A 13,632-nucleotide genomic window follows, 5' to 3' on the forward strand; every position below is an offset into this window, starting at 1 on the left:
GAATTTAAAAGATGTCACGGTAGTTCAATTTATTTTCACATGAAATTTATTTTAATTTTTAAGAATTTCTCTTTTCACGTGATGTAAAATTTGTAGAAAAACAAGACTTTTGACAAATTTTCCTTCATTTGCGCTATTTAAAAATCTCTCATCATTAAAGCATCCAAATAGAAGGAAATAATTGTAACACCTCTCTGAGCTCACAGATTGTATAATTTTGTATTCATTATAACGTGCGTTCATTTAAATTATCTTCAAAGTTGGTGTTGAAAATTCGATTGTGAACGCACCACTCGCGTAAAAACGTAAGATTTAAACAGATGATCCGTGATCCGTAATCCGCAGTGCGTTCACAATCGACTCTTCAATGCCAACTTTGAGGAAAAATTTAAATGAACGCATGATAGAAATAAATTAAAATGTAACGCGTTGTAAAATTGAAAAACCTGCAAGCGAATTACGTATAACTACAGGACCAATTAATTTGGCCGTTTATTCCATTTGCTTTGCGGGAAATGTCGCAGAACTACATGAGTCTAGGGAAGGTGGATCTAAAATTAGTTTTGTTCCTAGAATTTGGAGCACTATTCTCCTTTCTTACGTTTCCTCCCGGGAGGTTGAAGACTCAAAGGTAGGGAATTATTAATGAAACACTTTTAAACCATACAGCTTAACATCTAAAATAATCAAGAAGCGAATAAAAACTGTGAGAATGCCTGCACTGACATTACGACATTGTTACGTATTAAATCCATATTCTCTACGTGCAATATATTTGATATAAAAATATATTATTTCGTTTAGTTAATGATATTGTCCTCTTATATTAAAACATTATTTTCTCTCCATTTAACCCCGGATTTTAACGTTTTACCCGTAATCGCTTGACAGATATTAATTTGTACCTAATAGCTTCAAGGGAAAATATTAGCGCGTTACCAAATCTCTCTTTTTAGAATCAATTTCGTTTGATAAAAAGAAATGCGAAAAAATAACAATTGTTTTACAAAGGGTTTTAATTTCAGGATCAGTTCCGATATCGCGTCATTTTTTCGGTTATCAAAGAACAAAGAGTAATTGGATCGTTCATGATTTTTTCAATTTGTTAATTGTTCAGGTGACGCTTGCAGCGTGTCCGGTTATAATTTTTTTAGATAAGTTGTTATGGTGATAAGCCGGTGTGATTCGGACTGGGAGAGTGTGGAAGTGCGAAAAATGATTGAATAACACGTCGGGAATAGTTCGTGTTGCATCGAACTCATCGGTGAACACGGAGAACATTGTGTTCTATGCGAACTTAAATCTCGGGAGAGGGCAGATGGAAAAAGATACATAGAAGGGTGTTTTGATTTATATTTGCTTTTGTCTCCATTGTGGTGAGAAAGCGTGATATTTGAAAATTTCTTTTGGAAAATCCGCCTTTGCGAGTTAAAAAGACGTCCCGCGAACAGAAAGGAAAATTGTAATATTTAAAGGTTGGGTTGGCGATTTGCGCGTATTAAAATTACACGCTACTTGATCGGGTCCGCCGGATGATTTATAGTACGAAATATCATTTTCCGAAATCGCTTTGAGCGATTTAACAGTCAGATAACAAATATCGAACCAAAGAAACAACTGAGACTCTCTCAAATTCTATTTCATACAATTTCATTCGAGCATGTATTGGAAATTTTCCGTTCAAAATAAACTTTTACCAATTCCAATTACATCTTAGGCATATGCAAATCGGAAAGTAAAGAGATTTCGTTCGATCGAAAGGTCCTCAAGCAGATATAGACGGATCAGACGAATAATAGACACCTTGCCTATTTCACTACGTCACCGATTTACAAACTTCCCCCAGTTAATACAGTTCCGAATGTTCTCTTTAAAAAAAATCAATTTTGTCCTTTAAAAACGAACATTTGCTGAGTCAAATGAGGAACACGTGGCTGTCTCCATCACACTTAGCGTCCTTCTCAAATACGAAGAGATACGAAGGATGTGGATCTCTCACAATGACCTGCAACGCCTGTTCGAAATTGCCCAGTAAATCATTCAAACGATAACATGATATTATATTAAATCGCTTCGATCTAAGCAATTCCCCAATCAGCAATTCCAATCACCGAAAAAAAAAATTTACCGAATTTGTCAGCGCGTGTCTGGAATCTATTAATATCAAAAATTCTACTTACTTGCTGTTTTTTTATCATCCCGGGGTCACAAGGGAGCGAACAGGCCGATGTTGGTGGAACTGTTTGGTTGTTGTTCCAAACTAGGTGGTCTAAATTTAATTCCAGGGAGTTAAACCATTTCCCGACTACCTGGAAAAGAACATCTGTGACAGTATTCGTTAAACTAGATTCAATCAAACACACCGAAACTAACAGAATTCAAGTTCAACAGTCATGTGAACAACAATTTATATCTTTTAGCTGTAACACCGAGATCAACCTCAGATGCTTAAATTTTACCACGAAAATACAAACACTGAACGTGGGGACTTACGCTCCTCTGAGAGCTTTCGGTTTCGATTTTACGAAATTTCATAATTTACACCTCATAACATCACATCATAAATTGAAAAAAATTAATTAATGGTTCAAATTGATTAATATGAAATTGTAAATTAAAAAAAAAAGTGCAAATCACATTTTTGTACTATTAAAAAAATGTTTTAACGACTGCTAGAAAGATACGAGTAAGTTCTCAATCAACCAAAAATTAGACAAATAATAACTTCTGTATTTTTCTTACAGAAAATAAAAAAACAAAGATTTGGGGAAAATAATATTTTTAAAATGTTGTAACCAAAGATTACGTACGTTATGAACGAATTTTATGTAGCTGTATATTGTTTTCTTAATTAATAATAAATAATAATTAATAATAACTTTCTTTTAAATCCATTATTCATGTGTTACAAAAAATTTATAGTGGCAATTAATAATACATTTTTGAGAGGTAGGCAACCAACAAAACGACTGTGGATAGCAAGTATAAATCAATGTATGATCAAGGTAAGACGAATAAAACAAAAGATGAGGTAGCACTCTTGATTTGTTTTCTTGTTGATCACTTTGTAACTTTAATTAGATCTACGCAGAGAAGTGAAGAGGTCCGACCCCTTTTTGTTGTCATTCACCGGGTGCCCTCACAGTTTTTAAAGAAATATAAAATATGAACGTTCCTATTTTTAAAATATATTGCAGGGCAATAAAAAATCATCATTCACTACACTTTTATCGTAAAAATATATCCGACTTGTCGTAAAAAAATGGTGAACGACCGTATTTCAACTTTCTGTAATGCTGCAATATTTCTGGATGCAACATTCGAACGTCTAATTTGTTATGCAAGCCGAGGAAAACAAGAGATTGTAATAAAATATATGATGACAGTGGAGTGGATTCGATCAGAGATTTTATTTGAAAACTGTCATCACCACTAAAATATCTCTCAGCAAGAAAATGTAACTGATATTATGATATTTTTATCGGGCGAATATCAAACATTTTGAACACTAGTGGAAAGTAGTGTCAATCGAGGAAATTCGAATGTCGCTCACGAATAATAAAAAAATCAGAAATACTCCAATGTTCTGAGTGCCAAATTGAGAGTAAAAATTCGTAAAAAATTCTGCGATTGGTGAGTAATTAATAAAATTTATTGTAGTGTTATTAATGTGAAATTACTTTTCGTGGTGTTCGACTATTCAATGTACGAGATTTGGTTAATATTCGAATTCTAGAAAAGTGGTTTTTGTCCCATTTATAATGTTCATGTATTGATAGCAATAACAATAATCACATCAATAACGATTATAATACTAAAATAATAACAGAAATGGTGCAATAACATGAATAAAAACATTAATAAAATTTAGACGAAGTAATTGGAAATGTTCGACCAAAAAGATATGTATTAAAAATAGAAAAATTACCTACATTAATTAAAGCTCAGATTGAATAAAAAGAATAAAAAATGAAGATATGTATTAAATTAAAATTATTGGCGGTAGGAAGTATTAGCAAAAGCGGTATATAATCGCCCGTTAAAACGAGTACATTAATAAAACAAAATTAGAGAAGCGGGGTAAATATGGTGGAGCTCCATTATCAGACATAAAAGGCATTAAATGCGTAAGAGAAAATATCAAAGTCGAGGAAGTGACAGATAGGAAAAAATTTAATTGAAAATGAATTACTCGCTTTGTGGTATATACTCGTATAGTAGAATATAAAGCTTTATGGAAAGTAGACAGGCAAATCTACTTGTTGCCTGTACGTGAACATGGATACCTCTAATTAGGAAAACTTTTGCCATTTTACATAATAAATTCTTCGGAAATCGAACGAAGTCGCATTATGTAGTGAAACCTAGCTCGACAACTCTCCGCTATAGATAGATTTACTTCAAATAAGTAGAACCACATTAATTGCTTTAATGAAGAAGTTAGTTTCTTGATAGTTTTCAGAGCAAATTAACAGTGAAAGTTTCTTACTTTCGATTACACCTTCTCTGTGACTTATTCGATCGTGCAGCTTAGTTAGTTTATGTTAAACTAATCTAAAATTAAATGGCCGCTTGGCCAGCGGCCATGATTGACCCAAAACTTGGCCAGAATTTACCCATTTAAAACTCGAACGTTTAAAATCCGCGTTGCACGAAAGTTCCGCAATTTAATTGTTGCTTTTTGCTATAAATGCTCAATCGCTGCCGCAAATTGAGTTTAAGTGGAGGGGCATCGCACGATTCGTTTAAAATCACTCAAATTGGAATTAGTCACGAACGATGCTACTTGGTAGTTGTTGAAAATTTAACTATTTACTTACTCTGTAATGGTATCCTGAAGCATTGATTAGCCTTTGGTAGTTGAGAATATCGTATCGGGCGAGTCCATCACCTCTATGATCGAACTTCACGGGACTTCCAGCCAGATCTGGGGGGGAAAGGGAAAAACCACGTTAAAATGCAATAAACCATTTAAATAGCGGATTTAGGCACCGGCGCCGACACCAACACAAATTATGCACCTCACACAGAACTTTTTATACACCCTCGACGCAAAAAACGCCCTGAATCCCAATTTTAACACGCTGGGGCTAATATTTCACACCACCAAATCCGAATTTAGACAGGTGCATAATGACGTATGTACATAACAATTTTGTCGTCTTTTAAACCACATTTAAATTGTTTATTTACTATGACCCACGTTTAGTGCTACTTTTCTTTTTCTAATTCAATTTGCTCTTTGAAAACTTTCTGTCTAAATCGTCTGACTTATTCACTAACACGAAATAAGCCTCCGATGACCGTTTTTAAACTTCCGAACTAATTTAACTACTGGATAGGAACAACTACTGGAGTGTGGAGTAACGCTTTTCAAACTTTACGAATAATTTTCTATAAGCTCCATTGTGCATGTGTAAGCTCATAATTTGATTTTCTTTTCTTGTTACAAAAATGTCTCTCTACGTAAAACATTGCCTTTATAGTAATCAGACAATTTGTGAAATCCACTAATTAGAAAATATTTGTTTAACTTGAGGTAAAAATTTAAATGTGAAAATATTCATAGATCAGTTTCAATATTTATGTAGTTAAGTCGATGCAAAAAAATACTTAGCTACATCTGTTTTCAACAGTTGTTTTAGTCAGTGAAACGTTAAACTGACATAAAGCAGTTAATTCTAAAATCAAAATAGTTATAATAAAAGTTTCTTTTTTAGAAATTAATTTTTTTGTTTATGAAAACAAACAACTGAGGTGATTTGCCTTGCTGTAGTAAAATATTCCGAGCATGTTTGATACTAGTAATTTGGGGTAGTAGAAAATTGGGGTAATTGTGAAGCTTCACCGTCGTCTATGTTGGTTAGAAAATAAAGCAAATCGATTAGAGTTTTTATATTAGTAGGCTTTTAGAAACTTTGTAATTAGTCCAGTGGTTCTCATTTCACCGATGTCTGAATGCTGTTCACACAACGTATTTCTCTTAAAGTTTTTGAAAGCGAAATTTGTTAAATCTTCCTTAACAAGACGTGGTAACCGAGAAACTATAAAATATCTGTATTGGATGGTATTACAGTATTTGTAAGACGATATTAATGGAGTCTTGAAGTGGTGAGTCAAACTGTCATAATTCTAGACGAGTTTAGAGCAGGTGTCAAGCGTGCTTGGAGTAGTTTACTACGACCGACAAAAGTTAGTGCGAGCACAGTTGTAGTCAGTAATGTTAACAGTTGTACAAGGTGATAAAAAAATCAATCAGAGCAGGCGTCGCAAATTATTGGTTATGTCGTAGCGGAATTTTATGCAAGCGTTCAAGCATTGGGCGTAGACAATTTGTGGTTTCAAACGCCACTTTATAATAAATCATACCTCAAGAATTTTAGACGTAGAAATTATACCTAATTGTGCATTTTATTATTATTGCATGATAATGGAGGCATTTTATAAAATAAACAAGAGCAACATTTTACATTCGTAAAAATGGGTCATTTATCAGCTTTATTTCCAAACGCGACGCCACTGGTAAGCAGATTTTTCGCTGAAATGTCAAAGATACGTCAACGATGTGCTGTTGTTAACCTACAGACGTTTACTGTAATTGTAAGCAACAATTATTACAAAATGGGTTTTACCATTGAAAAAAACGCATTTTTGTTAGAATGTTACTTTCGAAACGGGGTGAATAGGCAACCAATAAAACGACTGTGCAAATCAGTGCACGATCAAGGTAAGACCAACGTTTCGATAAAATAAAAGATGTAGAAGCACTCTTGATTTGTTTTCTTTTTTATCACTTTGTAAACAAACTACGTACTACTATTTACAGAATTGTGTAAACGATTTGTACAAAGTTCTGTTCTTTGGTTTAATTCAAAGTGTTCAATCTGATAATACATAATGACATCTGCATTTGAAAGAATTTTTTGTGTGTCAAACGCTGATAAAGCAGTGTTTGTAAACAAATGAAAAAATTCTTGTAGAAAATGATTTCGGTGTTGGGCTGTGGTGGAGCGTAGTACACTTTACAAAACATCTTGCTTTATGGAATAAATTAATTTGAGATCAGTTTTATTTGAGATTACCTCGGAGGCAGTTGCTTGAGCTTTTTTTATTTGTTCTTCGTTTACATCAATCAACAAATGGAAAAAGTTATGTCATGAGCGCACGTCACTACAAATTTGATTAGCCTAGAGTTGAAAAAACCCCAGGCATCTCATATAAGTTGTTGAAATCGTAAAAATTGCGGCATAAAAGGCATGTCCGGTTCTGTGCTCGTTCAGAATTAAACATTTAGTCCTTACCGGTGAAAGAGACGTTAAGTAGGTACTTTTTGTAGAAGTCGCCGCCGTCATACTGGGTCATTGCCGGGCAAACTCCGGACTTCCGGTAGTTTTTGCAGACGTCACTATAAAGATTATGCAGTGCCAAAGCGAAGGCGTACACTGCATCCACCACGAACTGCACTTTACTCTCTTGCTCGTATCTGCAACACAAGAATTTGCAGTCGCAGGGAAATTAATCACTCAATTCGGGCGAAGCTCGATTTTAAAAAGGAGAAAACTCGGAAGTCGTAATGCGCCACTAGTCAAAAAAAAAATATATTATTTACTTTCAACGTGAAAGTCGACATGTTTCGGTGTTTAGCGCTGAAACGGCACCAAAAGCTTTTCCACGACTGTTTCCGTTTTCTCGGCGCGACTGTTTTATGGGGCACTCAATTAAAGTGGTTGTAATTACAGAAAATGGCGACGGTGCTGTGCCGTCGTGACATATGAAGACAAGTTTTTATAGAGACGGGACAAACTGCGAACTTGGTTTTCTTTTAATCTAGGTCTTCACTTTTCCGGAAGTGTCCATACCCCTCATTCCATCGGGACCCGCATTCCTGTCCTTTGTGATTTTACTGTTTTGTATTTTTCAACGAAAAAACATATTTTATTATTCTCATAGATCACTTATTTAAGTAAAAAGATTTTCCAATGACGTGGAAGGCCAAGATAACGACGTTATTATTATCAGAAATATTGCACTGTACAAAATATCCGACCGGGCTTCACGCTTTACGTGAACTTCATCAAACTCACTTTAACAAAAATCACTAAATTCATATTTTCAAATTCGAACGACAGTAACAAAGTTCTTCGGCCTGTTCCAGTAGGAATATTTTAGTTTATTTTTATTTAATGAATTGCAGTAAACAAACCTACAAAGATAACAGAAAGGAAATATTAATCTTAAAATAAATTTAGAAACAAAGGAAAATATTGGTTTTTAAACGTTATTAAAATTTCTTATGTAGCTAACGAGGTAAAAAAAAGAAACGCCAAAAACACAAAGGCTTGCGGATTATACAGCAGGTTTAATAAATTACATAGTTACTTTGAATTATGTTGTGGGATCAGAATTAAGCGCATTTAGTCATGAAAATCAAAAATGAAGTCGTGCATTGATTCGTACAGTTTTATTTTTATTTGTAATTAATCAATGAAATCGACAATCTGCGAGGAAAAAGTTAATAATTATTATTATCTCTTTTCTGCACTTACATTCTTGTGTTTGGTTTGAATTTATTTAATGTTGAACTTTTAATTAATTTGTAACATTTAATGGATTCATGTAAAATGTCTTCTGGGACAACTATTCTAATCCCTCCCATATTCTCCAGGCATATCCGACATCCTCCCGGCGGTCCTTTCTTTACCTGCATAATTCTTATCAACAGACGAGTTCCTCAGGATGTTATCGGGGATTATCGCCGCAGGTATTCGGCAGGTGGTAGTCGGATTAGATAATAATTATTTTATTAAATATGTACATTTCTCTCTTTTTGTTCAAATGTAAGGTTAAGCTCCCTACATTTTTCCAAAATTAATTTCCACATGTAGCAATATACAGGACTGCTCTTACTAGGAAGGAGAGCAAAGACACAAAGACTAACGATACATGTTGGTCATTTTCACTCAGAACATGTTTAACTTCTATATTGACGCTCTTAAGGAAATAATTAAACTAAACATTTTACTTTGAAATGGGCCTATTATTAAGTGGGATTTACTCCCGCACCCCACCAGATAAGAGCGGGTTTTAACCATTGGTTGCAAGAAGTTTGTCTGTGACATCGATATAATTACCCAGAAATCTTTAAATTTTATATTTTAGGAAAGGCAATATCATTCCAAATTACTAGATAATACTTATCGGCACAGCTAATTCCTTACTATTCACTACCTGCTACAAAACCCTAAAATTTTTGACCGCCGGAACTCGACTGCGCCCTATTCTCCGATTAACATAGAGCAATCACATTCTGTTTGCAGAATCTTTCACGAAGCTTATATTGTTTATTCATATACTGAAATGTTTAATTGCGAACAAAAAAGATGATGTGAGAAGATGTGAGTGTATAATTGATTAAATAAAGCTAAAATTAATCTTTAGCGGTTTGCTTGGTTCAAGTTTTATATGTATTCGGTCTAATTAGCTTTCTCTGTAAAGTTTCTTCACGAATATATTTTATTACCAAGATATTTGCAGTATGCCGCGCGCCACAAAAAATTTAATATGTTTTACCTGGAGCAAGTGATATTATACTGACTTGAGGAAAACAGTGGAAAACCACATTTCCTTTTTTATAAAGCAGCCGGTATTAAAAAAGTAATCGCTATTAAATGAAATTGTTAAGAATTGAAAAATCGGGAATCCACATATTACAAGTGAACGAATATTCAAGCGTACATTTCGCGCCAATCAAATAATGAGTTGACAAACACGTGACGGTCTCAGCCGACTCAGTTTTAATCGGACGTCAATCCCTAAATTATGCGTGAAGTATTTATTGAGTCACGTGCACTTTTCAGTATATGTATAATAAAATCTAGTGAGATTTGCGAATGTGCGCGACTGATATCTGATTAAAATTTGGTTAGTGCAGACCCAGAAATCGATAGTTGCAGATTTTAAATGTCAGCAGTTTAGGAATAATTTGCAAGCTGCACATCGGAAACGAACGCGAACGGGAGAAAACAACTTTTGTTGAAATATAATCCCCGGCGAAGTTTAAACGTAATGTTAGTTTTAACGCGAACAGGGAGTTAAATGCTTTTCTAATAATTCTTACAGCTGGAAAACGACTGCATCCAGGACTCGCACGTCGTTTACTCTGCAGCGATGTGCACTGGCGCCGACACTGCATTTTTCGCGAATGCTCCGTTTCTAGAAACAGGTCTGACACTCACCCAATTTTTGGCGAAAGCCGGAGTTCGGGTTTGCACACGTTGAAGTTGGTGTAGGTTTCCAGAGGGACGTTTTTTTCGAGTATGCAGTCAAAAGTGTCCTCCCAGTATTGTTCGAACCAGGGATTACGGTGGTTGGTGTCTGGAGTAAGCGACATCATGTATTCATCAAAGCCGGGGATGTTGTCAGATTGTAGCTCCACTGTAATAGCTCCTTCTGCGACGTCTTCTAAACCTTCTACTAACTTCTGTTGTTTACCCCATCCATCGCTCGCTACCCAGTAGAATGTATGACTGGCATTCAGACGCTTCGCAGCTTGCAGAATCCTCCTGTGATAACGACAGTTTGCCACCTAATAAATCTTACTCGATATCTATGGTACACCACCTATCCAACTAAATGCGAGCAGCTGAGCACACACGTGTGAGATTATCGACCCCTCTTTAATTAATATTATTTATTCATAAGCCACACTCAGCCGACACTAATAGTTGATTAATCCACAATTAATCGAAACCAATCAAATTAGGCCTCGGGGATTTAATCATCACCAAGACACATCTAATGCAAGTCACATCAACCGTAAAAAGACTAGGCGGGAAATAATCTTCAAAAAGAAAACATCAACTTTTTCAAGGAATAAAACGTTTTTCGGTTTAAATCTCCAGAACACCTGAACAGAGTCGCTTTAAGAGGTAATAAGATGTAATCAAAGGAGTAATGGAGTTGTAAATTTTTATTCTGAACTCTTCCTTTACGCCTTCTAATTAGAAAGAAAGTGCTCACCTTTTAACGATTTTAAGGAAAACATAATGTTTTGTTGGAGACTGACAAATCCCTTTACATTTATTTATTTATTTATTTATTTATTTATTTATTTGATTTTGTTGTTTGACCTCACCTGGCATCTTCAGCTCTGGTGAAGAGAACGACTCCTTTGGCGTTGGTCTTTTTCTTTAGTTTGATGATGATGCTGTCGAAAGCGTGGTCATCGGCAGTACTTGGCACTTTTTCAGCAGTGGCGATGCAAACATTTCTCTCTTGGGCCTCTCTGTGGAAAACTTCAATACCATATTCTCCGTAAGATCCTTCCGAATACACAGTCGAAACGTAGCTCCAGTTTACACTTTTAACAATATCTACTAATGCACTAGATTGAAATGTGTCCGGGGGAACCGTTCTTGCAAAATATTCGAACCGTGACTTGTCGCTTAGTGCTTTGGCCGTCGATGCTGGCGATATTTGTGGAATGTGAAACAGGCCTAAATTAGAAATGAAAATATTTAAAAGAAGACAATGTAATTGAAGGGACTTTTCAATTGTGCACCGTTGTTGCCTACAACGACCCTAAGAAGAGGCCACTCTGACAATATTTACATTTCAAACGAAAAATTTGCTAGTCAAGTCTGAACGAATGCATGCGTTAGAGATAAACCGAATGCATTTTTACGCCCGATGAAAAATTTACCTTTCCATTTTGTCATTTTTAACAATAGAAAAAAGACCAAAGTTTATGACCAAAAAAAATTTTGATCCTAATATACAGGGCGTGTCAGAAATCCAACTACAAACTTTCAGGGGTGATTCTATCATCAAAAATACGCGTAAAACTCTTAATACATATGGGGTAAAAAACGCTTAGTTTGCGACATAATCAACAAAAAACGTAATAGTTATTTATTATACGAGTTTTATAAGACACCATTTTGTCGCACGCGTTTTTTAAAGCACGAGGAGCGCAGCGACGAGTACTATAAAGCAAACAAGTGCGACAAAATGGCTTATAAAACGAATATAATACAATATTTTTTCTATTTTGCCCCTTAAATTGAAAAAAAGTTCAAAACGTAATGCTAGGAAAATTATATTTGGCAAATATAAGGGTTGGTAAAGCTGGTAAATAGTTTTGAATTTAAAGTGTCGTGAAATGCAGTGATCACGTAGCAACAACTCACTATGAGTCACTGCCAACATTAAAAATGTAAGTAAATGTTCCTGAAACGCGTATCGAAAAGAGCTCCTTTTCGAAACCCGTTTGAGTGTTATACTGACTCTGTTATAGGTGCAAAATAGAAAAAAACAATTACGATCTGAATCCATTGGATTTTATGGGGTCATCTGTGCATTGAACAGGGGGGGGGGGGCAAACTGTAAATGAAGTGACTGTCAAACTTTATCTTAAATCAAATCTTATATGACAGATCGTCTCAAGGTTCCCATGTAGAACCGTTATTATTTTGTTTTTCTCGTTAAAAATCAAAACTATTTTTTTTTCAAGAACCTCAGTATTATTAATACACGTTATTGTAATATTGAAATGAATTGTTAAATTTTAACCCTGATATTGATTCCATTGTTTCAATGGTTTTATCTGTTAAGAGGCCAACAATTGAGTTTTAATTGTGTTACATTGTCAAAGGTATTTTGTATTATTGTTCCATGATTTTGTCGGTATCAAATATTGTTTATAAATTTTGCATTTGGTATTTAAGATATTTTTGTTCGATCGTTGGCAAATTAATTTTCGAAGTTTTGCATGAGATAATGAAAATGTATTTTTGGTAATAGATTTGAATTTGATTTAGAGGGCACATATCGGGAATGTATTTTTCGTCGTTGCGTGATGAACAGATAGATATCGGAATGAGTGTAATACCTAGTAGGTTAGCGACTTGAAGGGAGACGGAGCTGTAGGAGCCTCCCACCACTCCAAAGACCGGTCCGGAGTAGTTGTTTCTGGGTCTGGGGATGGAGTGATCGACGCATTCTAAGGAGGAAGTGTCAATGTTGTTGACTGAAGCCCTGACGAACTGAAGGCTCTGATTGAGCGCGTAAGTATCCCTCGAGCAAGTGTCTAAGATGTGGACACCGAGGGTGATGTTGGGGAGGATGTGGGGGTTGCTATTGATGCGGTCGATCGCGAACATCATGGCTTCAAGTCTTTGAACGCCCCGGTGGTAGATCTGTTGGCCGCAAGTCGTCCGGTCGCCCTTCTTGTGCACCGGGAAGAGGCCCCCCAAGATGATGTCGCCTGGAACACTTACGGGACCTAGGTCCAACGGCGTGCCCCCTGCGGGATACAGCAGGAGCGAAAACAGCAATTGCTGCACGATCATCCCCTGCCGAATACCTCAAATCCTCATTCATTCGCAGACCTGCAACAAACGCCCTCATTAATCGCGCTCCTCGTGCGGGCGCCATTTTAATTACAAATTGTCGCCATCTCGAGATACTCGTATTTACCTCGGTTGTGGCGCGCGACACCTCAAACATAAACAGATACTTTTAATTATACTATTTATACAATTCGACATTGTGGAACAGTTTTATTTGTAAATCGGTCACGGAACAACTTTTGTTTTATTAACGCTTTTACGCTTTTGCACAGACATTTTTTCC

General features: G+C 35.6%; 1 protein-coding gene across 7 annotated transcripts in view; it reads right to left on the reverse strand.

The window, feature by feature from the left end:
• Nucleotides 1-13,632, reverse strand: part of mGluR (metabotropic Glutamate Receptor) — a 99,235-nt gene that overhangs the window by 18,626 nt on the left and 66,977 nt on the right. For all 7 annotated transcript variants that reach the window (XM_069060179.1, XM_069060184.1, XM_069060183.1 and 4 more), the window contains exons 3-8: nt 12,890-13,388; nt 11,135-11,495; nt 10,236-10,562; nt 7,302-7,483; nt 4,821-4,927; nt 2,181-2,309 (exon numbers count right to left, since the gene is read on the reverse strand). In XM_069060179.1, the coding sequence (XP_068916280.1) occupies nt 2,181-2,309; nt 4,821-4,927; nt 7,302-7,483; nt 10,236-10,562; nt 11,135-11,495; nt 12,890-13,349 (1,566 nt within the window). In that variant the 5' untranslated portion in view covers nt 13,350-13,388. The remainder of the gene's footprint in view (nt 1-2,180; nt 2,310-4,820; nt 4,928-7,301; nt 7,484-10,235; nt 10,563-11,134; nt 11,496-12,889; nt 13,389-13,632) is intronic.

Source organism: Tenebrio molitor, chromosome X, assembly GCF_963966145.1.
Source record: "Tenebrio molitor chromosome X, icTenMoli1.1, whole genome shotgun sequence".
In the NCBI taxonomy this organism is placed as follows: Eukaryota; Metazoa; Arthropoda; class Insecta; order Coleoptera; family Tenebrionidae; genus Tenebrio; species Tenebrio molitor.